Raw genomic sequence first — 22,850 nt, 5'->3', positions numbered from 1 at the left:
GTAGGAGAGAATGACTTTGTGGTCTAGTGGTTAGGGCACATACATGGGAGGTAAGAGGCCCTAGCTCCATACCCCTGCCCCAATCACTCATCTATCCACAATGGAACAGTTTCAATTAGTGAGACTGTTTTCCAAGAAAGAGAATATACAGAATATGAAAGTAATTCATGTGTCGTAAGAGTAGGATGCAGTACTATCCCATGGTGGAAGAAAGATGATATGAGGTAGTACTACCAACAGAAAATAATCACAGTTAAACCAAAAATGATTATTAATTACTATACTCATTGCCTTTTATTGAAGGTCCCACATAAATAAAACTGCTCAATGAATATAACAATATAATATTTCTAGATATACTGTATTAGAGAAAAATCACCTCATGCCAAAGATGATACAAAAATATGTATGAATTACTTTGTTTAATAAAAGACCGCTGAGAAACATGGAAAACAGTAAGTTGGCTTTCAGAACAGAAGAGGGTTAGAAGGCCTTTAGGACATCTATCTTCTAGTTTGGTTGGTTGAAAAACTGCTTTTGAATGGTACAGTGTGTAGTCTATCAAAGAAGACCTGAATCTGCTATACTGTAATATTAAAACACAAAAATACATAAGATTTATTTACCCTGAATAATTAACAAAACAATTAAGAAATAAATATATTTGGTTCCTGAAGAATTATTGGAGTTCAGATCTGGATACACCCTTTAGACAGTAATTTCCTCTCTTGCAGGCTTGTCTATTGATGCCATCTTCAGAAACTTCCAAACTTCTTCATTTTCAGTTGCTTCATATAACATCTCAAAGTCCTAAAAGAAATGCAAATCCATGTGCTAATGGCATTAAATCCCAATTCTGTTTTTGTAAAACCCAATATGTCTGTGTGCTTTCTCAGCAGTAACACCTGCGTACACTAACCTCTGGCAAGATTGTTTTTGTCTTGCACAAACATCATTCCAACATATTCCAATTCATAACTCTGATGATATGAAGATTTCAGAAAGTGTGACCATCTGCATTTATTGCACACACAACTACCTAATGTCAAATCCATGGTCAGTAAATGCTGGCCATCTCCTTACTCCCAACAAATTACAAGATAACTTGAACTAAATGGAACTTTTGGACTGATTACTAACAGTGCCATATCCATGTTAAAAGCCTACTGCATAAAAAACATTACAATTTGTTTTGTATAGCATCTTTCATACAGCAGTATGAAGTCTTTCCTCTGTTACAGTTGTGTAACTCCCAATGAACAGTTGGAGTTTCACCCACCTAAATAAGGGTAAAACTCAGCCTCTGTGGCTAAATTTTGTCTCTGTACAAGAAGGAAAAAGCATGCAGACAGCCACTAAGGCCTTGTCTACACTGGAATTTAGTCATTGCTATAGATTCACTGATACCAACCTCTAGTGAGATTTGCACTGCGGAAACTTACCCTGTCTTGAAACTGGGTAAAATGTATCTGCAGAAATCATCTACACTAGTGGTTTGCATCAGTGCAGCTACACTGGTGCCTAATCGCACTGTAGACCAGACTCAAAGCTAGCACAAGCAACCTTGTATGTGATGTAATTAGCCAGAAAAAAGCCCAATTAATATTCTGAGGCATGCACCATGGTTTAAGGGATTTGGTTTGCTGAAAAATGACATGGCTAGCAACTCCAGCAGAACTCCTTGTGAACAAGGTGCTCTCAGTAGTATCTGTGATGCCCTTCGCTGTGCAGGCTGGAGGAGGTAGTTTCCAGTCCCTAAAATGCATGGTTAGAATGTTTCGTCTTTTTTAAAATACTGTTATTGTGTTTATCTGATAGCTGAAGTGAATTAGCATGCAAAATTCATTCAAGGCATGTAAAATTCTCTACAGACATACTTATTGTACACCTTATTGTTTAAAAACAAAATCTAGATTTTTTTTCTTACTCCACAGTAGTCATCACCATTGAATATCTGAGGAGGTATTGCATTAGGATTACCAGCCTTCGCCCTCATCTCTTGAAGCAGTTGTTCACTGAGGGATACATCTATTAACTCGTACTTTGTTTTGTTAATGTCCAAAATGCGAGTAACTTCTGCCTGTTTCTGCTTCACCTAGATAAAAAAGACAAATGTTAAAAACAGGCTTTTATTCCTGTTAACAGCCCCACTTGTTTTAATTTTTTTTAAAATAATTCCCTCACACTGAAATATCATTCTATCTAAATAGCTAATCAAAAACAAGTTAGGAAAGCTCATGTGCAGTATATATTGCTCAGATTTTCCCTTTTAAGTTGTTTTGTTCAGACTGGAACTTGGCACACATACTCTCAGCCTGTGAAAGATTTGTTTCCAAATATTTTTAACAAAATTAGTTGAATATTTTCAGGTTTCAAGGATCATTTAAGAACCTTATGGGGATCAGAGATCCCATCTCTTCATGGTGGGTGGGTGGTGGGGTGCAGCCTTTGTAGGTGGGAGGACCCTATTTCACTGCTCACCATGTGGGGGTGCGGGAAAGTCATGTTCAAGGTGGGTGGGAGGTTAGGGTGGTGCTGCCCTATGTGGGTACTGGAGTCATGCTTGATGCTAGCAGTGACTATGAAGTTGAGAGGGCCCCTCTTGCTTCTGGTGCGTGGATGGCGAAGTCCCTCTTGGTGCTGCTAGGTGGGTGGAGGTGCAGCCTCCCATGTGTGGAACTGGGGCCTTTCTTGGTGGTGGAGGTGCAGCCCACTGTGGGTGGAACTCAGGTCCCCCAAGAGGCTCTTGGTACTGGGGGTGCAGTCCCGTAGGGGAGGTGCTGGGCCCCAGGGTGTTGGTGGAGGGGTGCAGCCCTGAGGGGGTGGCGCTGGTGGGGAGGGGCGCAGCCCCAAGGGGGTGGCGCTGGGCCCTGTGTGCAGAGCTGTGGGGGCGGCGCTGGGCCTCGGGTGCTGGTGGGAGGGGGGGTGCACCCCTGAGGGGCTGGCGGCGGGGGGGGGTGCAGCCCTGAGGGGGAGGCGCTGGGCCCCTAGGTGCTGGCGAAAGAGCGGGGGGAGGTTGCCCCGCTCACCTGCCTGGATCCGGTGACGCTGGTGTAATAGACCCTAACGGTGCCCATGGTGAGCGGGCCAAGCCACTCCGTCCCCGCCCGGCCCCTCCTCCCTCACAGGCCGCGCGCCACACGCGGTTGCTAAGGCAACGAACGGCTGCCGGCGCGGAAGGGCCAGGCTCGTTTCTTGCTTCTGATTGGCCGATCCGGGCTGTCAGTGAAAGTCAGCCCTGCCCCTCAGCTCCTGGCCTGCTGCTCCGGTCTGCGGGCTGGTGGTCGGATTGCGGTGCGCGCGCGCCGGGGAGCGCTCTGGTTTGCCGAGCCTGGCTGGGGCCGAACGGGGGAGCAGCTGCTACTGTACCGCCCGCCCGCGCCGCGTCTCCCGCAAGGCCAAAGCGGGCGGCTGCTCACCCCCTCCTCCTTGCAGCGCCCTGGTTTGGGAGGCCCAACCCCGAGCAGGCGGCCTCCCGCCCTGCCCGGTGTCTTCTGGGCTCCCCGCCAGCTGCCTTCCCTGCCCGACCCAGCCACGCCTCCATGGCTGTGGGGCTCCTGCCCCTGTGACTTGGGAGTGCCAAGGAAGGCGAGGGCTGCCCCCATTTCCAGCCCTGTCATTTGTGGGACCCCCTGCCCCACCAGCAGGTGTGGCGCCTCCTCCCCCAAGACCTGCCATGCACACCAGGGCCCCAGGGAAGAGCTGAATCCCCTCAGCCCCCCTACTGCTCATGTCCCCATTCCCAAGCAAGAAGAGGGCAGCCCCAGATGTGACCCTACAATACACAGGGCTACTAAGCCGGAATGGGGCTCCTCTTGGGGCTCAGATGTCAGCAGCCCCTGCCTTGGCCCACATTTCACAGATTCAGCATTGAGCCTGAAGATCTGTGACATCCCACAGACTCTCAGCGTCCCAGCAAAGCCAGCCTGGTGATTTGTGAGGCCCTGTTGCCGGCACCCAGGGCCAGAGGCGAACAACAGCAAGGTTCGTTGCCCGGTATGTGTGACCCAATGATCACAACGGGGTGGAGAAGCAGAAAAGTTTTATTTGCAGCTGCAAACAAGATACAGGGAGAATAGAATCTCAAATCCTGCACACAGAGCAGGAAGTTACGCAGGCTTTTATACATCCTTTCTTCAGCATACTTATCCAATAGCAAGCTGCCCTAAGTATCCATATAGCCAGCCAATCCAGTTACCAGCTAGTTCCCTTGTTCTCAGTACCATCTGTTAAACCATACATAAAGCTGCTTTATTCAGCATTGTTCTTCCATATCTGCCCTGTTTGGCCTTGTTTAGTTTCAGGCAGTCTGACTCTGCAACATATTGTTGCAGAGCCTCAGCATAACTGCTGTGAGTGCCTCCAGGCGGGGGGGCAAGGACACTTGGGCCTAGTGCGAGGGGGCTTCATCGACACTCGTGGTCTTCCGTCCCCTCGAATTACCTAGTGGTCATGCCCAGTGTCCCCAACAGCCCTATTTGTGTATCTTTGTTTTTTTTAAAGACATATGGGAATGTCAGGCCAGCAAAAGAGGTTAGGTGATAAAGAGATCTGGGTTCCTTTCCCAGCTGTGTGCTGTGGACTTCAGAGCAAAATATCTGCTGATGAAATGTCAGTGGCTGCAATTGCTTCATGTCTGACTTTGGGCAATTTGTGAGACTTTTTCCCCATCTCTGAAATGGAGTAACAGTACCTGCCTCACAAGGAGTATGGCGAAGCTTAATTTGTTAATGTGCTTTGAGATCCCAAATGGAAAAAGGCTATTAGAATTCCTAATGTTACTGCTGTATAAATCCAAATTTATTTGTGCCTGCTATATCTTTGATTTGCCACAACTTGTAAAAAGGGAAGAGACAAGTGGGTTTTGAAGAAGTATGAGAGTAAGCACTAAAGAAATTTGTCATTTTTGTCTATGAAAAATGCAACTAGGCCCCAAAGGTAATGAACAATGGTAGGAGCTGAAACAATACAGTCAGTAGGTGGTGCGAAAGAGACATGATGCTGTAGCACAACTAAAAATCTCACAAGGAACATGTAGTTATGTTTACACTAGGGGAACAGGAGGGGGCATCTGCATAGATTTATTTTGTGAAAGTGACACACCATTCTTCCCCCTAACACCTCCTGGACCCAAGACTATGCAGGGGAACTCCCTTTTGGGGGCCCATAATAAACACAAAGATTCTGAGTGTTGCAGCCTGACAAAGAAAGATGGAAGGCTTCTTGCACCTTTCTGCCATTCATGCAGGGGCATATCAAGCCACAAGCCTGGTATGATTTAGGGCTCAATCCTGTTTCAGTGGGGGAGGGATCCTGCTTTTAGTGATTTTTATGGAAATATGTGTGTTTGTTAATAACGTATATACTTTCACAATAAACAGATAAACAGAAGAGGCCTCACTGAGAAATTGGAACACATGGGAGGTGAGCTGGCAGTTGCTTCAGGAACCGAGAGGTATTAGAGGAGTTGAAAGAGATTAGGGTTGCAAAAAATGCAATGTTGGTGCAGTGGGTGAAAGAGGCAGATAGACCTACACCAGGTAAGTTTGAAAAATCAATCAGTGTAATCAATTTCTATTTCATATTTGTGTATAAAAGGTATAGTCTTAGATGAAATATGGGATATATTTTGGTTTTTTTGGAAAAGATTATGTTAAATCTCACCCTGAGCTGCTACTAATTATAATTTATTTTTAATGAAGCACCATAGGTGTGCATGGCACTTTACAAGTAAATAAAAATGAGAGATCTCTGCCTCACGTAGCTTACAATCTGAAAAAGTCATAATACTGCAGGAGATGACAATAAACAATGGCTGAAGACAGAGATATGGGAGAATGAGTCGCAACAGAGGAAGATCATAAGATATGCCTGTTTTTACCTGTTCATCATTTTAGCATGGGACTAGAAGGAAGGCTTCATTCTGTTTGCATTTTTCTTACCCGAGTTTCTATAGTCAGATATCTTCATATATCTCTTTCCTTATAAATTCTGTTTAATGTTTTAGACTTGTCATTCAAAGACCTGCACTAACACATTTATGTGACTTTGTCACTGTTTACACTTCCACTTGTAACCTGCATTCACCTTCTCAGCTATCTTTGATGTCTCCTTTACCACATTTTGTTAGTTTAAATATTGGGTCTTTGGTCGAGGCTGACACATTACGGTGGAAATACCTTCTTCCTCCCTCTGTGTGCTGCTGACTCCTTGGCACACTTTAATACAACGTTTAATTGTTGTTATCCTCCAAATTATTATTTTACCAAATCTGGTTGTCTGTGTGTTATCCCTGTATTGCATGGCTCTAATTCATAAACAGTACTGCAATTAACACTAATTTAGTAGCCTCAGTAGAGGAGCCCTGGAGTGAGTTGTATGGAGTTTGAACTACCCCGTCTGCTCTCAAAGTTGATTCCTCCAGGTCAGGGTTGAGACGTGTTAATGAAGATGGAGAAATGCTTATTTGTTATCAGCACTGAATCTGTTGTGTAGAAAGAGAATTTCACTCATGATGATATAGTGGAAATAGTTACTTCAAATAACCTTTAAATATTAATTATTTTTATGAGTTCAGTTGGACTCAGCTCTGTATTAAATGTGTTTCTTACATTCACTTAGAACACAGTATGGATGTATAAGGGAATACATAGAATCATAGAATATCAGGGTTGGAAGGGACCCCTGAAGGTCATCTAGTCCAACCCCCTGCTCGAAGCAGGACCAATTCCCAGTTAAATCATCCCAGCCAGGGCATTGTCAAGCCTGACCTTAAAAACCTCTAAGGAAGGAGATTCTACCACCTCCCTAGGTAACGCATTCCAGTGTTTCACCACCCTCTTAGTGAAAAAGTTTTTCCTAATATTCAATCTAAACCTTCCCCATTGCAACTTGAGACCATTACTCCTCGTTCTGTCATCTGCTACCATTGAGAACAGTCTAGAGCCATCCTCTTTGGAACCCCCTTTCAGGTAGTTGAAAGCAGCTATCAAATCCCCCCTCATTCTTCTCTTCTGCAGGCTAAACAATCCCAGCTCCCTCAGCCTCTCCTCATAAGTCATGTGTTCCAGACCCCTAATCATTTTTGTTGCCCTTCGCTGGACCCTCTCCAATTTATCCACATCCTTCTTGTAGTGTGGGGCCCAAAACTGGACACAGTACTCCAGATGAGGCCTCACCAATGTCGAATAGAGGGGAACGATCACGTCCCTCGATCTGCTCGCTATGCCCCTACTTATACATCCCAAAATGCCATTGGCCTTCTTGGCAACAAGGGCACACTGCTGACTCATATCCAGCTTCTCGTCCACTGTCACCCCAGGTCCTTTTCCGCAGAACTGCTGCCTAGCCATTCCGTCCCTAGTCTGTAGCTGTGCATTGGGTTCTTCCGACCTAAGTGCAGGACCCTGCACTTATCCTTATTGAACCTCATCAGATTTCTTTTGGCCCAATCCTCCAATTTGTCTAGGTCCTTCTGTATCCTATCCCTCCCCTCCAGCGTATCTACCACTCCTCCCAGTTTAGTATCATCCGCAAATTTGCTGAGAGTGCAATCCACACCATCCTCCAGATCATTTATGAAGATATTGAACAAAACCGGCCCCAGAACCGACCCTTGGGGCACTCCTCTTGGTACCGGCTGCCAACTAGACATGGAGCCATTGATCACTACCCGTTGAGCCCGACAATCTAGCCAGCTTTCTACCCACCTTATAGTGCATTCATCCAGCCCATACTTCCTTAACTTGCTGACAAGAATACTGTGGGAGACCGTGTCAAAAGCTTTGCTAAAGTCAAGAAACAATACATCCACTGCTTTCCCTTCATCCACAGGACCAGTAATCTCATCATAAAAGGCGATTAGATTAGTCAGGCATGACCTTCCCTTGGTGAATCCATGCTGGCTGTTCCTGATCACTTTCCTCTCATGCAAGTGCTTCAGGATTGATTCTTTGAAGACCTGCTCCATGATTTTTCCAGGGACTGAGGTGAGGCTGACTGGCCTGTAGTTCCCAGGATCCTCCTTCTTCCCTTTTTTAAAGATTGGCACTACATTAGCCTTTTTCCAGTCATCCGGGACTTCCCCGGTTCGCCACGAGTTTTCAAAGATAATGGCCAATGGCTCTGCAATCACAGCCGCCAATTCCTTCAGCACTCTCGGATGCAACTCGTCCGGCCCCATGGACTTGTGCACGTCCAGCTTTTCTAAATAGTCCCTAATCACCTCTATCTCCACAGAGGGCTGGCCATCTCTTCCCCATTTTGTGATGCCCAGCGCAGCAGTCTGGGAGCTGACCTTGTTAGTGAAAACAGAGGCAAAAAAAGCATTGAGTACATTAGCTTTTTCCACATCCTCTGTCACTAGGTTGCCTCCCTCATTCAGTAAGGGGCCCACACTTTCCTTGGCTTTCTTCTTGTTGCCAACATACCTGAAAAAACCCTTCTTGTTACTCTTGACATCTCTCGCTAGCTGCAGCTCCAGGTGCGATTTGGCCCTCCTGATTTCATTCCTACATGCCCGAGCAATATTTTTATACTCTTCCCTGGTCATATGTCCAACCTTCCACTTCTTGTAAGCTTCTTTTTTATGTTTAAGATCCGCTAGGATTTCACCATTAAGCCAAGCTGGTCGCCTGCCATATTTACTATTCTTTCGACTCATTGGGATGGTTTGTCCCTGTAACCTCAACAGGGATTTCTTGAAATACAGCCAGCTCTCCTGGACTCCTTTCCCCTTCAAGTTAGTCCCCCAGGGGATCCTGGCCATCCGTTCCCTGAGGGAGTCGAAATCTGCTTTCCTGAAGTCCAGGGTCCGTATCCTGCTGCTTACCTTTCTTCCCTGCGTCAGGATCCTGAACTCAACCAACTCATGGTCACTGCCTCCCAGATTCCCATCCACTTTTGCTTCCCCCACTAATTCTACCCGGTTTGTGAGCAGCAAGTTAAGAATACATAATACAGCAGAAAGTATGCATTTCTGATAGTTGGGGCAAAGCAGTGGAGGATCTACACAGAGCGCCTTCAAATCCTTGTTCAAGCAGTGCACATGACATAGGTAGTGAAACTCTTCAGAGGAATTTAGAAAGAGGAAATGGACAAGTCACTGACAAGGGAACATGGTTGATTTGGGTCATGCAAATGCAGATTCACATAGCCAAAACTGGACTGTGTCTGTTTCTCACCCTATATCCAACAGTAGCTGATAGTGGACAGATACAAGGATGCTGGGATTCTGGAACATATGTTGGAGCTGAGAATTCTTTACCTTAGCAGTGCTGCTTTGAAGATCATTTCCTCCCAAAGCACTTTTTCAGGATAAGGGCCTATGAGATATTGTAGTTGCCATATAGTTTACATGCACTGATTTTTGGAGCCTGGATTAATTTGGATTTGAATATTTGTAATGCATAATCCCATCTGTGTTAAAAATCTACAGCATAGTCCAGTTTCTCACATAACCAACTTCACTTTGCACAAGAGGAGAGCTGGAATGCGTTTGGTTTAGCTGTCTCTAGTTTCATTCAAATAAATGTTTGCATACAAGCGCATTATTATTTTGTATCACCTCAAAGTGTGCTAGTTGCTTTATCAAATACACAAAAAGACAAGGTCCTTTTGTAGAAGAGTTTACATAAAGGATGGTGTCTTTGCTGAAGAGGGGACAGCAGTCATTCTAACAAGATTAGATTGGAAAAACAAGGAAGGCAAAAGTTATATAGGACCCTGCTTCTAGTTTATTTTAATTCATAGTTAGGATACATTGTCTGTAATACTTTACTACTGAGGAATCAATAAATTGGTTGTGGTTATTGAAATGTAAAAAGAGGGTACCACATTCAGGATGTCTAATGTATTACACATTTGTGTGTTTCATTTGTACATTTTCCCTCCATCAGCATATGGTTAAGAGCTTTATTCCAGTACTCGCAAGACAATTAAATTCTTATTATCCACCAAAGAGAAGGAAACTTGATAAGGGAACCAACCAAAAACTCTTTCAGTGCCTGTGTATCTATTAACTAGTGCTTGAGAGCATTGTACAATGTTAACAAACTGCTTTCCCACTTGGAAATCCACATGACTTGTCAGTCATATCAGTTGGTCACTGACTGATTTGAAAACCAAAACTACATTTGTCTTCCGCCGTTCATGAGCTTGTTTGTTCTATGACTTGGGACTAGTGGCACTTTATATTTTGTTCCGTACTATTTCATTGGAAGGTTTAGGTTTTGTTAGTTTTTTTGCCTGATTAAACAGATCTCACAATATAATCTTAGTTCTGCAACTAAAGAAAGTACCACTGTGTTCTTGTAAAACAGCCCTTTAATTTAAAGAAAAAAAGAAGTAACTAAGTTAGTGAAGGATAGACATTTCCCAATTTGCGGTCTCATTTTCCTGTATCTGGAGACTCCCTGTAATGTATGTCAATGGAAAAAACTGAGGAGCTGAGCCACCCATAAGTTTTACATTTTAGTTTTAGAGAGTTTGCTATCCTGATTATGCCAAATGAATCTTTGTGTGTACTTTAACATACTACAGTCCATTCAGTGATAGGGCACTTGTCTGAAACTGAATTAGCTTCATATGTCAAGTAATCCAGTTACAAATGGAAATGCTATAGGAAGAATAAGCCTTCTATTTTCCACAATAGGAACCTCATTTCCAAGAAAATTTGAAGTTATCAATTTAACTTGGCTATTCAGTTTCATACAGCAAATTATAATCTCTGCCCCTGCTGAATGAAACCTAATGGAGAATTGTAAATTAATTCCTGGATTTTATGTTTTCATTTTATCCACTGAAAAAATTAACTGCGTAAGCAATATAAAATGGTAGAAAACAATACTGATTGCCTTGTCTATGTATAATATATTACAACATAATCCTGTAGGCTTCTGAGGGGCAGATATCTCACTGAGGTATCTGGGAGTTTTTACTGTGGGCCAGATTCTGATTACAGTACTAAAATGGAATGCGAGTAAAGTTCTCAACGAATAGTCCCATTGGGAGACAAACACTTGCAAGATCTCTATCAAGCATTTTACAACTACAATACCCACCTGCTGAAGTGAAGAAACAAATTGACAGAGCCAGGGGAGTACCCAGAAGTCACCTACTACAGGACAGGCCCAACAAAGATAATAACAGAAAGCTACTAACCATCATCTTCAGCCCCCAACTAAAACGTCTCCAATGCATCATCAAGGATCTACAACCTATCCTGAAGGACGACCCATCACTCACAAATCTTGGGAGACAGGCCAGCCCTTGCCTACAGACATGGTTGCAGTAAAAAAATCAGATATTTAGATGTCTAAATGCTATAATATGTCACTGCAATTCATCGGGAGTGCAGAATTAGTCTGCAAATTTGGAGGCTAGTTTTGAAATTCAGCCTCTAATTTGAGCTGCCTTTGCTAACCCATGAAGCTCACAATTACTGCTTCCCTCCTGGCTTGGAGGAAAGAGAAATGAGAAAGTGAGAGTTAGTTTTCATTTAAAAACAAAATAAGTTTCTAGCCTTTTTCCTGACAAAGAAAACGTAAGAAAACCAATATGAGTTTTGAAAGCTTGTCACTGATTTTTTTCCAAGATTGTATGTTATCCACAGTGCCTTGGCTTCCAGTCAGCCATGGTTGGCCTTTAGGGTCTGGAGAAGTGTAACCATGGGTTGTTTCATTATTGCGACGATCCCAAATCATGTCACAGCTGAGGTAGTCAGTGGTCCCAGTTTACAGTTGCTAGGACTAGGACACTGCAAACTGCCAGCTGTGTGCACTCTGGCTACAAGGAGGGACATAGGAGCATGATCTACAGGCTCTGATTTGAGCATTACATTTTAAAAAACAATCTTTATATTTTTACCCTCACTTATGCACTGCAAATGAAAAAACTTGTACCTACAAACATTTGCCTCTGCAAATCAGAGACATCTAATTTAATAACTAAATTCAGATTTTTGTAGATGGAAATGAACAATAGAAGCCTTGATTGCGTCCTTGCATTTTCAAATGTACTACGAGCATACCCAAAGGTATCCAATGGAAATCTACTAGATACACTAATCTTTTAGTAATCTTATAGTAATCTTAGTTATTTTAGGTTTCAGAGTAGCAGCCGTGTTAGTCTGTATTTGCAAAAAGGAAAGGAGTACTTGTGGCACCTTAGAGACTAACAAATTTATTTGAGCATAAGCTTTCGTGAGCTACAGTTCAAGAGACTGCTGAATTGGAATTAATTTGCAAACTGGATACAATTAACTTAGACTTGAATAAAGACTGGGAGTGGATGGGTCATTACACAAAGTAAAACTATTACCCCATGTTTATTTCCCCACCCCCCAATGTTCCTCAGACATTCTTGTCAACTGCTGGAAATGGCCCACCTTGATTATCACTACAAAAGGTCCCACCCCGACCCCCCCACCCCGCTCTCCTGCTGGTAATAGCACACCTTAAGTGATCACTCTGGTTACAGTGTCTATGGTAACACCCATTGTTTCATGTTCTGTATGTATATAAATCTTCCCACTGTATTTTCCACTGAATGCATCCGATGAAGTGAGCTGTAGCTCACGAAAGCTTATGCTCAAATACATTTGTTAGTCTCTAAGGTGCCACAAGTACTCCTTTTCTTTTAGTTATTTTAGTTGACATATTGCAAAATTAAAAAGCAGTCATGCTGGTTGTGAGCATTACACCAGAATCAGTCCCATCCAGACACATTTTTTACATCCTCTTTTGGATTTGGTGTCACTACTTGTTTACAGACCACACAGTTTTCCACTGGTGACAGCACTTCTGTTTTAAAAGTTGTGCAAAAAGAGGAACAAAATTGTGTGTGCTCCAATTATTGCTTACACTGTCTGCAGTGAATAAAGAGAATTTATTCTGAGGTTGCTGCAGTTGTTGTAATGGAATGTTAGGTTATGTGACTATCCACATCTTATACTGATTCTGAAAGGGTAAGTGTGGTTTTCTTTAGTTTGTCTCAGCTTATTTTTTGTTAAGAAATTTAGAGTCACTTAAAATAACTTAAAAAGTATATGTATTTTTTAAAGTATGCTTGCTAAGGTTCCCATATTTTTGACATTTTGCTCAGCTACCAAGCATTAGAGGCAAACTTTTCATAAGTAACTAAGGTTGGATCCTCAAAACTGTTTAGGTGCCTAATGCCTATTGAAATCAATTGGAGTTAGGCACCTAAATACCTTTGCACATTTGGGCTTAACACCCATTTTCAAAAGTGAGTCAGGCACGTAGTTGCCTAAGTTCCACTGACTTTCAATGAGATGTAGGCTCATAAGTGCCTGTGTCTCTTTTGAAAATGACACTTAGGCATTTAAAAATTTTTTAGCCTGCATCTTTGCATGTGTGAGAGATATATAAAATAAAGTAAAATGGTTAAATTATTTTAACTGCTGAAGGATCTGTGTACTGTACTTTTTCTGAGCACTGTTGTCAGTCTTATGACATCTGAATTAGAGTGCGCATATTAATATGTGGAGTACTTAAAATCAATTCTGCTTTGGAAAGAGTTATTTTAAGGTTGGTTCTGGTATCACACCTGCTCTACAGAAGTGTCGCTTTATATTAAACAGCTATCCCCTGATTTAAATGTTTTTAAAGCGCTGATGTGAGCCCTGCTAGCCCAAGTCTGTCAACTCTGGTCTGTGAGGCTGTGAAGACATATCCTGAGTGCTCCAGAGATGCACAAAGGGAGCAGTCCCCTTGTGCTGGGACATTCCACAGGCATTCAAAGTGAAGAGGAGACTTTTGGTGTTCTCCTGCTTCATTCTCCCACGTAAGGGTCAGCCACAATGTGGTCCTCAGTGAGTGTGGGTCAGAGCCAACTCCCACTGAAGTCAAAGGAAAGAATCTTATTCATTTCAATAGGAGATGGATTGAGCCCTAAAGGCTTGCTCTATCTAAGTCAATTGGAGTTTTACCACCGACTCCAAAGGGTGCTGGATCAAGTCTTGTGTGAGCAAATACAATTAAAAGGCGAAGCTAAGGAATCACAAAATATAGTAGCTAGCTATTTTGAGATGTGTACTTTAGTTTTTAATTATTCATAATAATGTTTCATAATGTACTAGTGAATGAATGCAGTGAATTTAGTAAAATTGTGGACCCTTAGTAATACAAGAGCTCATTACCATATCTGCTTAAATTTTAGCTAGTAGTTCAGCGATATACCCAATATTTTAATGTAAATAAGCAAGATATTCCTGCAATTAGGGCTCAGTCCAGCAAGGTGCTGAGCATTCTTGGGAAGTGATGAACATCTTCAGCTCACACTGAAGGCAGTGGAAGTTGCGGCCACTCAGTATCTCACAGGGGAGCTCAACACCTGGCATGATTAGCCCCTTAGTTTACTGAAAAAAGGGTGTAGAGGATTGATCATCAGTCAGAACTTCAGCTGGTGAAGTCAGTTGTGCTCTTGCTTTCAGTAGAACTATGTTGATTTTACGCCAGCTGAGGATCTGGCAGTCGTCACCAAATGAAAAAGACTTCATTGATTAAATCTTACTGAGAAGAAGTCGTGCAGAATGTAGCACAGTTGTCACAGTTCAGAAGAAGGGTCTAAGACTGACCTGATATGAAAAATGAAGGATCAAATTATTGGCCTAACTCTTTTCTTTTTCAGAATAATTTTTGTTGACATGATGGCTTTACTTTATCTGGCTATAAAAATGAAATTGGTGAAAACAATTAAGTTACTGTTTGTTAAACTAAAAAACCCCACACATTGCAGTCTTCATGAAGCATACATTTTTAAAAAACTTTATCAATTAAGGATAAAATAGCCCTTACTGTTACGCTTATTTTGCATTACTGTACATGGCTTCTTTGTATTTGCAGGAATATAGTGAACTCTGCTGGTTAGTGAGCCTCTAGCACTGATCAACATGTTGGCAGAAGGCATCCTAACTGGAATCATATACAAAGAAAGAAAACAGAACATAGATAAATCCCACAAATGTCACATAAACAGAAAAGATGAAAGGGAACCCTGGAAAGATCACCTTATAGATACACCAGCAATTAAAGATTTTGCTTCAGAATCTGAGAAGCAGAATGAGATCATTGCAAAAGGTAGCAAAATTGAAAACAATAAAGATCTTCAGTGGACATCTAAAGAAGAGCTACCTGCAAAAGAACATAGTGCTCATGTTAAAGGAACCATATCTGCAGCTTTACATATACCAGGAAGAGAACAAAATCATGAAATCCAGCTGGATTTGTATAGATCTTGGTCATGCCACAGTATTTATCAAAACTATCCTGACTTACATATTGGAGGAGACCATGTAGGAGGCTATATGCAGGATTCAGGTTGCATTATGGACCACATAAGTGATGAACTTGTTGATGGCCCTGTTTTACTGTCAGGAGATATTCTATTGGGTCATTCCCCTCAAAATGAGCCTCTTGAAAAAACAGCTACAAAGTCCTTGAATGGTGATGAAGGTGGAGAAAGAAGTATGACACTCCACAAGCAGCCTCTTTCGAATTCCGTGCTGAACAATTACATGGATACAAAGGTGCAAGAGCTCTATAAACAGTTTTTTGAAGAGAACCTGACCAGGTGTGGTTCTGTAACAAACCTTCTGACTTCCAGTTTGATCATGAATAACCTAAATCAGATAAACCTTCAGATCTCCCAAGAACAGACTATAGAAAAATCTAAAGCTAGAGAAGTGCTCTTACAGTCTCTAGCTTTGTTTAGTTTCCACAATGCTGCCAGTGGAAACAGCTCTGAATTTAGCACTCCAAATTTACAGTTCTCAAACTCACTAAGCAAGAGAAAGAGCTCCCGGATACAGTTTACATCATGACTGAACTGTTTGGTTACAGCAGTGGTTCTCAAACTTTTGTACTGGTGACCCCATTCACACAGCAAGCGTCTGAGTACGAACCCCTTATATTAAAGAAGTGTTTAATTTATATTTAACACCATTATAAATGCTGGAGACAAAGCAGGGTTTGAAGTGGAGGCTCACAGCTCGCAACCCCCCATGTAATAATCTCGCGACTACCTGAGGGGTCCTGACCCTTAGTTTGAGGATCCCTGAGTTACAGCCTAGTCTTCAGCTGCCGTCTCTTCTCTTTCAGGATTAGTTTGTGAAATGTACCAAAATTAGACACTACTGACTTCTTAAAATAAATTTTGACATTTAAACCACACTTTGTCTGTGGTGCAACTTCATTGCTTGTTACCGGACTAAGATAACGATCATGTGCCTTTGTGGTGTTGAATGTAATCCAAATGAAATTTTTTACAAAATCCTATTGAGCCAGATTTTCAAAGTGGTTTAAGACCAGCTTCTTATAAGAGTCCATCCCTGCCAACACCTAGTATGTGAGTAATTATACATAGGACTAGTACTTATTCAGTCAAAGTTAGTCACATGCATTAATGTAGGTAAGATAGTCCTCTAAGAAATTAATCGAGAACCCAATGAAATCGATGGTTAGACTCACACTGATTTCAGTGGTCTTTGGATCATGCCATAAATTTCAACCCATAATTTTGTGCATTTAAATTTAGAGGTTGCTATTGCAGATTTCACCCATTATGTCTGAGAAAATGGGCTTCTCTTTTGAAAATCCTGTTTAACAATTTGGTTTATTCTGCATAGCATTTTACATATATCAAATGTATATAAAAATGTTTATCAGAAAGGAAACCCAATGAGCACACTCTATAGCAGCGGTGTCCAGTACTTTCGCCACTATCCACATGTGGCTAATAGGCTATTGAATTGTGGCTAATGCATGTGGCTTTTTTATAATGTGGCTAATAAGAAAAATTCAAAACCACAAGTGTGGCTAGCAGTGTGGCTAGCATTGAATTTCTATTGGACACCGCTGCTCTATAGAAAGATGCTATGTGCATTTATATGAGGTTAATAATACATGTTTTGTATTATACAGGTAAGGTATATTACGATGGAAAACTACAGATACATCAGCTTCTAAAAATTTAACAGATCAAGTTTATAAAATGTTAAAAGTATTTCAGTTACTGTAAAGGTGTCATTTCTATTCATTTAAAATGTCATTTACTTAAATAGAAGTTTCCATATATTATACAACAAAATCCACTCAGATTCCCAGAATATATCAAATAATTACTTCTGCCTACCATTTGCATTATAAAAATAGGACTCCTTGTTGTCTTTTTCTGAAAAATACACCCTTATGACCTCAGCAAGTTAAGTGTGTGTTGCAAGGTTACTGAAAGGCAAAGATATTGCAAGTTTTGTTCCTATTACCCTAAATCAGTGGTTCTCAGAGTTTTGTACTGATGATCACTTTCACACAGCAAGCCTCTAAGTGCGACCCCCCCCTTATAAATTAAAAACACTTTTTATATATTTAACACCATTATAAATACTGGAGGCAAAGCAGGGTTTGGAGTGGAGGCTGACAGCTCGTGACCGCCCATGTAATGAACTCGTGACCCCCTGAGGGGTCCCAACCCCCAGTTTGAGAACCCTTGCCCTAAATGTTACATGCATATTTCATTAGGAAAATTTGTTTACTTCGCCTGCAGCCATCCTTTCCTGCTGCAAAGGTCTTTTGTTGTAAATTATCACTATGTTGATATTATACTGTGATGAATGAACTGAAGTTTGATATCTCAATTGTACAAGCAAGTTTTCTCTCAGTGGGTAAGCTACTGCTCTGACACACCAAAACCAATGAGGTATTTTGAGGCACCTGCAGTTCTGTGCCTTCAATCCTGAACTCAGTGGATTTACCAGTGTAAATGCTAGCAGAAAATGTGGCTTTTTATTTAACCTTTAGGCTAATGATAAACTTTCAGAATGCATGCTGTACTGGTAGTTAAACCATTTTATCCAGAGTTACTGATGTCAAGCAACACCTAGGTATAGGACGCTGTTTTATAAATTAGTGCTTCTCAGTGAAATTTAATGTGTAATAGTTGATGTAAAACAAAGTATTTTTTTCTTCTGAAACATCTGCTAAACTGTGTAGCACACAGATTCTAAATCTGTCAACCCTCAAAGGGAATGTGAAGGATCTTGTGACGTTTAAGTAATGATATGTCAAATGCTAATATCTTTGTGTTTATAAATCAAGATCCTCTTCATCTGATTGGTACTTTGCAAATAGTAAAGTGTTTCTTACTTAGCATCTTTATTTATTTTTAATAAGTCATTCATGATTTTGTTGCAAGTCACAATAAAAATATCAACAGGATTTAAAGAACAATTATCAGATGAGACACACTTGAATTCATAAAGGGTCACTTACTCAAGTGAGTTATCTTCATTGGTACTATTCACATTAGTTAAGGCTTCAGGACTGGGGTATAATTTGAGATTGTCAATCCCTTGACCTGTAGAAATCGGGTAACTTGCAGAAACAGTGTATTTCAGTTTCAGTGGAGCAAAATGAGAGCCATATCTTAAGTATCTTTTCAAAACTGGTTCATGGCACAGCATGATGGTACTAGAGATGGAATTAACTGGGCGAAAAAGTGCAGTTTTGGGGGCACCAAAATTATTTGCAAGTTCATATTATATTCAGCAAACAGCTTTGGCTGAAAAAATGATTTTTTAAAAACAGTCTAACCATTTCATTTTGGCATTTCTGGACTGAAGCATTTTGACTTTTCATTCCAAAATGAGCTTCTTGTTTTGAAAATAGCCAATTTTTTAAAAGGCTTTAAAAAGGGGCTAAAAATCCCCAAGTGATAGAGGGCGGGGCCAGGCTTCCCAAACCAGCCCTCCATATCGTTTCGCAACCCCGATGTGGACCTCAGGCTAAAAAGGTTGCCCACCCTGATTTAAAGACTTCAAGTTAAAGAGACTCCACCATTTACCCTAGTTCAAACCAGCAAGTGACCTGTGTCCCATGCTGCAGAGAAAGGTGAAAATCCCCAGTCTCTGCCAGCCTGACCTGTGGGGAAATTCCTTCCTGACCCCAAACATGGTGATCAGTTAGACTCTGAGTATGTGGGCCAGACCCACCAGCCAGAGACCTAAGAAGAATTTTCTGTAGTAACTCAGAGCCCTCTAGTGCCCCATCTCTGGCTGTCAGACATATTTGCTAATCGCAGTCACGGATGGGACATATGCCATTGTAGGCAATCATATCATACCATTCATTCCATAAACTTTATCAAGCTCAGTCTTGAAACAAGTGAGGGTTTTTTGCCCCCACTACTCCCCGTGGAAGGCTGTTCCAGAACTTCACTCCCCTGATGGTTAGAAACCTTCATCTAACTTCAAGCCTAAACTTATTGATGGCCATTTTATATCAATTTGTTCATATGCCAGCGCTGGCCATTAATTTAAAGAAGTCCTCTCTCCCGGCCCCTCTGATGTATTTATAAAGATTTCATTTCACTGAGTCTCTTCAAGTCATTAAAACTAGTCTGGATGATTCAGCTGAATGCATGTATTTGATGTCTAATGCTCATATTCAGTTGCAAATACATGTATTTGACATCCAATATGTATATTCAGACTACTCACTTTGAAATCAAATTTCAAACCTCAAACACTGAGTACATCAGGAACTGTGCAGATACTTCAGAGCTATTATTTGTTAATTTAATAGATTCCCATGTTATGGAATTGATTCATAAAGGATTTGTGAAGAAAAAAAAAAGCTACAGTTCACTCAATTATGTGTTTAGGAACTACTGTTTGACCAGGTGAAACGAAAGAGGTAGGCGTTTAAAAATATAACAGACATATTATTAAATTGTTAACTATGTGTATGGTGAGATTATTCAAAACAATTAGGGTTGCAATTTCCTCCATGCTCTGTTTGGAGGTCTCGTGTTTGAGAATCTTAGGAGAAAGGCCAGATTAACATTATGTGTAGTTTAGCCTGGCCATTTGAAGAGTGAACTCTTTTCTAAAATGGCTGTTTTTATGGATTTTTATATTGCTGAACTGGTTTTATTTTGCTACTCTTTTTTGGTTTCATTTTACATCTGATGATGTTTTGGAACACTTTTTCTCTGAAGATGTTAAAATTTGTGGGTGAGATGATAATGCCCAAGTCATTGGACTAAAGTCAAAGGAGCTATGCTATTTTACATCAGCTGAGGATTTGGCCCATTAATCTTTCTATCACTCAGTTTATTCAATTTAGGGGTTCTCTTTTTTAAATTTCTTAATTATACTCACTTCATTTTTTTAAAAATGAAGTTCTATAGCTTAGGGGCAACTTTTCACAAGTGTTCATCCAAGCCTAATGAATTGCCCCCACAATTTTATGAATGTAAAAAATAATCTACTGATCTGTTTTATACAGTCACCCATCACTGCAGTATCTGAGCACCTTCCACATATGATTAGTAGCAATACTAAATTCTTGTGACAAAGCTCTGTCCTTGCCTCTGTGAGTCCCACATTTCCTGGCGGATTTTGCTCACCTCAGAGGCCCACTGTGACCCTCCACATAATCCTTCTCTCTAGAGACAAGGGTCACAGTCTACTGAGCCATTTTCCTCATAAGCCAGCAAGGGAGGTGAGAAGTTATCCTTCCTTGCACAGTCTCTGTTGTCTCCCAGTCTCAGTGATTAATCAGGGGGCAAAGGTGCGGGGGGGAGCCCAGGCCCACTCTCTACTCCAGGCTCCAGCCCAGGGATAGTATCAGCTATGGTAGCTGACCTTTTAGAAACATGACATGTACAATTCCCTGGACTACTTCCCCCACAGCAGCCCTCGCTTCCTAAAGCTCCACTTCACCCTTACCTCATATGTACTCATATGAGTGTGTACTACTCAGCCTCTCCAACAGCACAACTTCCTTCCACAATTCCTGACATGCACACTCACCTGAGTGACTGGGAGGCTTTTAACTAGTTTCAGCCAGCCCCTGATTGGCTTCAGGTGTCCCAATCAACCCAGCATTCTCCCTGCCTTCTGGAAAGTTCTTAATTGGCCCCAGGTGTCTTAACTGATCCGGAGCAGCTGCCATTTCACTTAACCTGGTACCAGGGATTTGTTTAGCCTGGAGCTAATATATCTATCTCCCACTACTTTTCTATAGCCAACTGGCCTTTCCCCGTCACATTCTGTAGTGGACTTCCTGGAGAAGTAATAGAACCTAGATGCCTGACAGTCTGATCAATTCAGGTATCTGCATTTTATTATTTGTGCTTGTAAGTGATTGCACTTAAAATTGCAGGCACAAAACAGCTGGTGCCATTGTAGAGGCTGTTTTTGAAAATATGACTCAAACATTTATAGGTTGAAGTAGATCTGAGCTCTCACTTAAAATATGATATGAATGGCTTGAGACTTCTCTTAGCCAATCACATTGAGCAATTTGTTGCCTTATTATGAAACTAAATAATGGCCTTATTGCTAAATGGTATGACAGTATCCTCTTTTAAGAAATACCCCATTAAATTTGATATGATGATGAAAAACTTATCTGTAAAAACTGCATGATTAAGCGAGGAAAATATTAACTTAGCAGCTTTCCCTAGTAAACAATTCCTTGTGTATTAGTACTGCTTTTTTCAAATGTCCCACCTACCTCTTTTCTATTTATAACTGAAAAAAAGCATCTGATCTTTACACAGTTGCTGCTGGGTTCTGTTTTCTTATTTCCTGAAAGGGAAGTTAACCAGTCTCTTGCACAGAAAAATCAATTTGGGGAAATGAAGATATCCCTATAAGAATGGGCATACTGGGTCAGACCAAAGGTCCTTCTAGCCGAATATCCTGTCTTCCAACAGCGGCCAATGCCAGGTGCCCCAGAGGGAATGAACAGAACAGGTAATCATCAAGTGATCCATTCCCTGTCACCCATTCCCAGCTTCTGGCAAACAGGCTAGGGACACCCTCTCTGCCCATCTTGGCTAATAGCCATTGATGGACCTATCCTCCATTAACTTACCTATTTCTTTTGAACCCTGCTATAGTCTTGGCCTTCACCACATCCTCTGGCAAGGAGTTCCACAGGTTGACTGTGCGTTGTGTGAAAAACTACTTCCTTTTCTATGTTTTAAACCTGCCTATTAATTTCATTTGGTGACCCCCTAGTTCTTATGTTATGAGAAGGAGAAAATAACACTTCCTTATTTACTTTTTCCGCACCAGTCATGATTTTATAGACCTCTATCATATTTCCCCTTAGTCATGTCTTTTCCAAGCTGAAAAATCCCAGTCTTATTAATCGCTCCTCATATGGAAGACGTTCCATGCCCCTAATCATTTTTGTTGCTCTCTTCTGAACCTTTTCCAATTCCAATATATCTTTTTTGAGATGGGGCGACCACATCTCCAAGCAGTGTTCAAGATGTGGGCATACCTTGGATTTATATAGAGGCAACATGATATTTTATGTCTAGTTATCTATCCCTTTCTTAATGATTCCCAGCATTGTTTGCTTTTTTGACTGCTGCTGCACATTGAGTGGATATTTTCAGAGAACTATCACCATGACTCCAAGATCTCTTTCTTGAGTGGTAACAGCTAATTTAGACCCAATCATTTTATATGTATAGTTGGGATTATGTTTTCCAATGTGCATTACTTTGCATTTATCAACATTGAATTTCATCTGTTATTTTGTTGCCCAATCACTCAGTTTTGTGAGTTGCTTTTGTAACTCTTCACAGTCTGCCTGGGACTTAATTATCTTGAGTAGTTTTGTATCATCTGCACATTTTTTCACCTCAGTGTTTACCCCTTTTTTCAGATCTTTTATAAATATATTGCATAGGACTGGTCCCAGTACAGACCCCCCCCGGGGGACATCGCTATTTACCGCTCTCCATTCTGAAAACTGACCATTTATTCCTACCCTTTGTTTCCTATCTTTTAACGAGTTACCAGTCCATGAGAG

At 41.3% G+C, this 22,850-nt stretch overlaps 2 protein-coding genes across 9 annotated transcripts in view; one reads left to right on the top strand and one right to left on the bottom strand.

Annotated features, from left to right (window-relative positions):
• Nucleotides 1–265: 265 nt before the first annotated feature.
• Nucleotides 266–3,516, bottom strand: LOC140917650 (SH3 domain-binding glutamic acid-rich-like protein 3). Of its 2 annotated transcripts, none has more exons than XM_073360926.2 (3): nt 3,030–3,516; nt 1,928–2,095; nt 266–810 (listed from the first exon to the last, which is right to left on the bottom strand). In XM_073360926.2, the coding sequence occupies exons 1-3, from the start codon at nt 3,075–3,077 to the stop codon at nt 709–711; spliced, it is 318 nt and encodes a 105-aa protein (XP_073217027.1). In that variant the 5' UTR covers nt 3,078–3,516; the 3' UTR covers nt 266–708. The 2 variants fall into 2 exon arrangements, with proteins under 2 accessions (XP_073217027.1, XP_073217028.1); XM_073360927.2 differs by lacking the exon at nt 3,030–3,516 and adding an exon at nt 2,482–3,017.
• LOC140917649 (TLR adapter interacting with SLC15A4 on the lysosome) overlaps nt 3,248–22,850 on the top strand; it is a 36,637-nt gene continuing 17,034 nt past the window's right edge. The window contains exons 1-3 of one of the 7 annotated variants that reach the window (XM_073360924.2): nt 3,248–3,984; nt 5,382–5,424; nt 14,865–16,549. In XM_073360924.2, coding sequence (XP_073217025.2) covers nt 14,912–15,841 — 930 coding nt within the window. In that variant the 5' untranslated portion in view covers nt 3,248–3,984; nt 5,382–5,424; nt 14,865–14,911 and the 3' untranslated portion in view covers nt 15,842–16,549. Of the gene's footprint in view, nt 3,997–5,381; nt 5,541–12,805; nt 12,965–14,864; nt 16,550–22,850 lie in introns of those variants that run through there. The other 6 variants (XM_073360922.2, XM_073360920.2, XR_013636275.1 and 3 more) reach the window with 6 other exon arrangements.

This window comes from Lepidochelys kempii, chromosome 9 (assembly GCF_965140285.1).
Source record: "Lepidochelys kempii isolate rLepKem1 chromosome 9, rLepKem1.hap1, whole genome shotgun sequence".
NCBI lineage: Eukaryota > Metazoa > Chordata > Testudines > Cheloniidae > Lepidochelys > Lepidochelys kempii.
This window is presented reverse-complemented; position numbering and strand designations above follow the sequence as displayed.

What these genes read in the sequence shown, in the direction of transcription:
- LOC140917650 (XM_073360926.2), bottom strand. Translation starts at nt 3,077, where the DNA reads ATGGGCACCGTTAGGGTCTATTACACCAGCGTCACCGGATCCAGGCAG. An exon ending in GCGTCACCGGATCCAGGCAG is followed by an intron (nt 2,096 to 3,029) that starts GTGAGCGGGGCA and finishes TTTTTTATCTAG; the next exon opens with GTGAAGCAGAAACAGGCAGA. An exon ending in ATGGTGATGACTACTGTGGA is followed by an intron (nt 811 to 1,927) that starts GTAAGAAAAAAA and finishes CATTTCTTTTAG; the next exon opens with GACTTTGAGATGTTATATGA.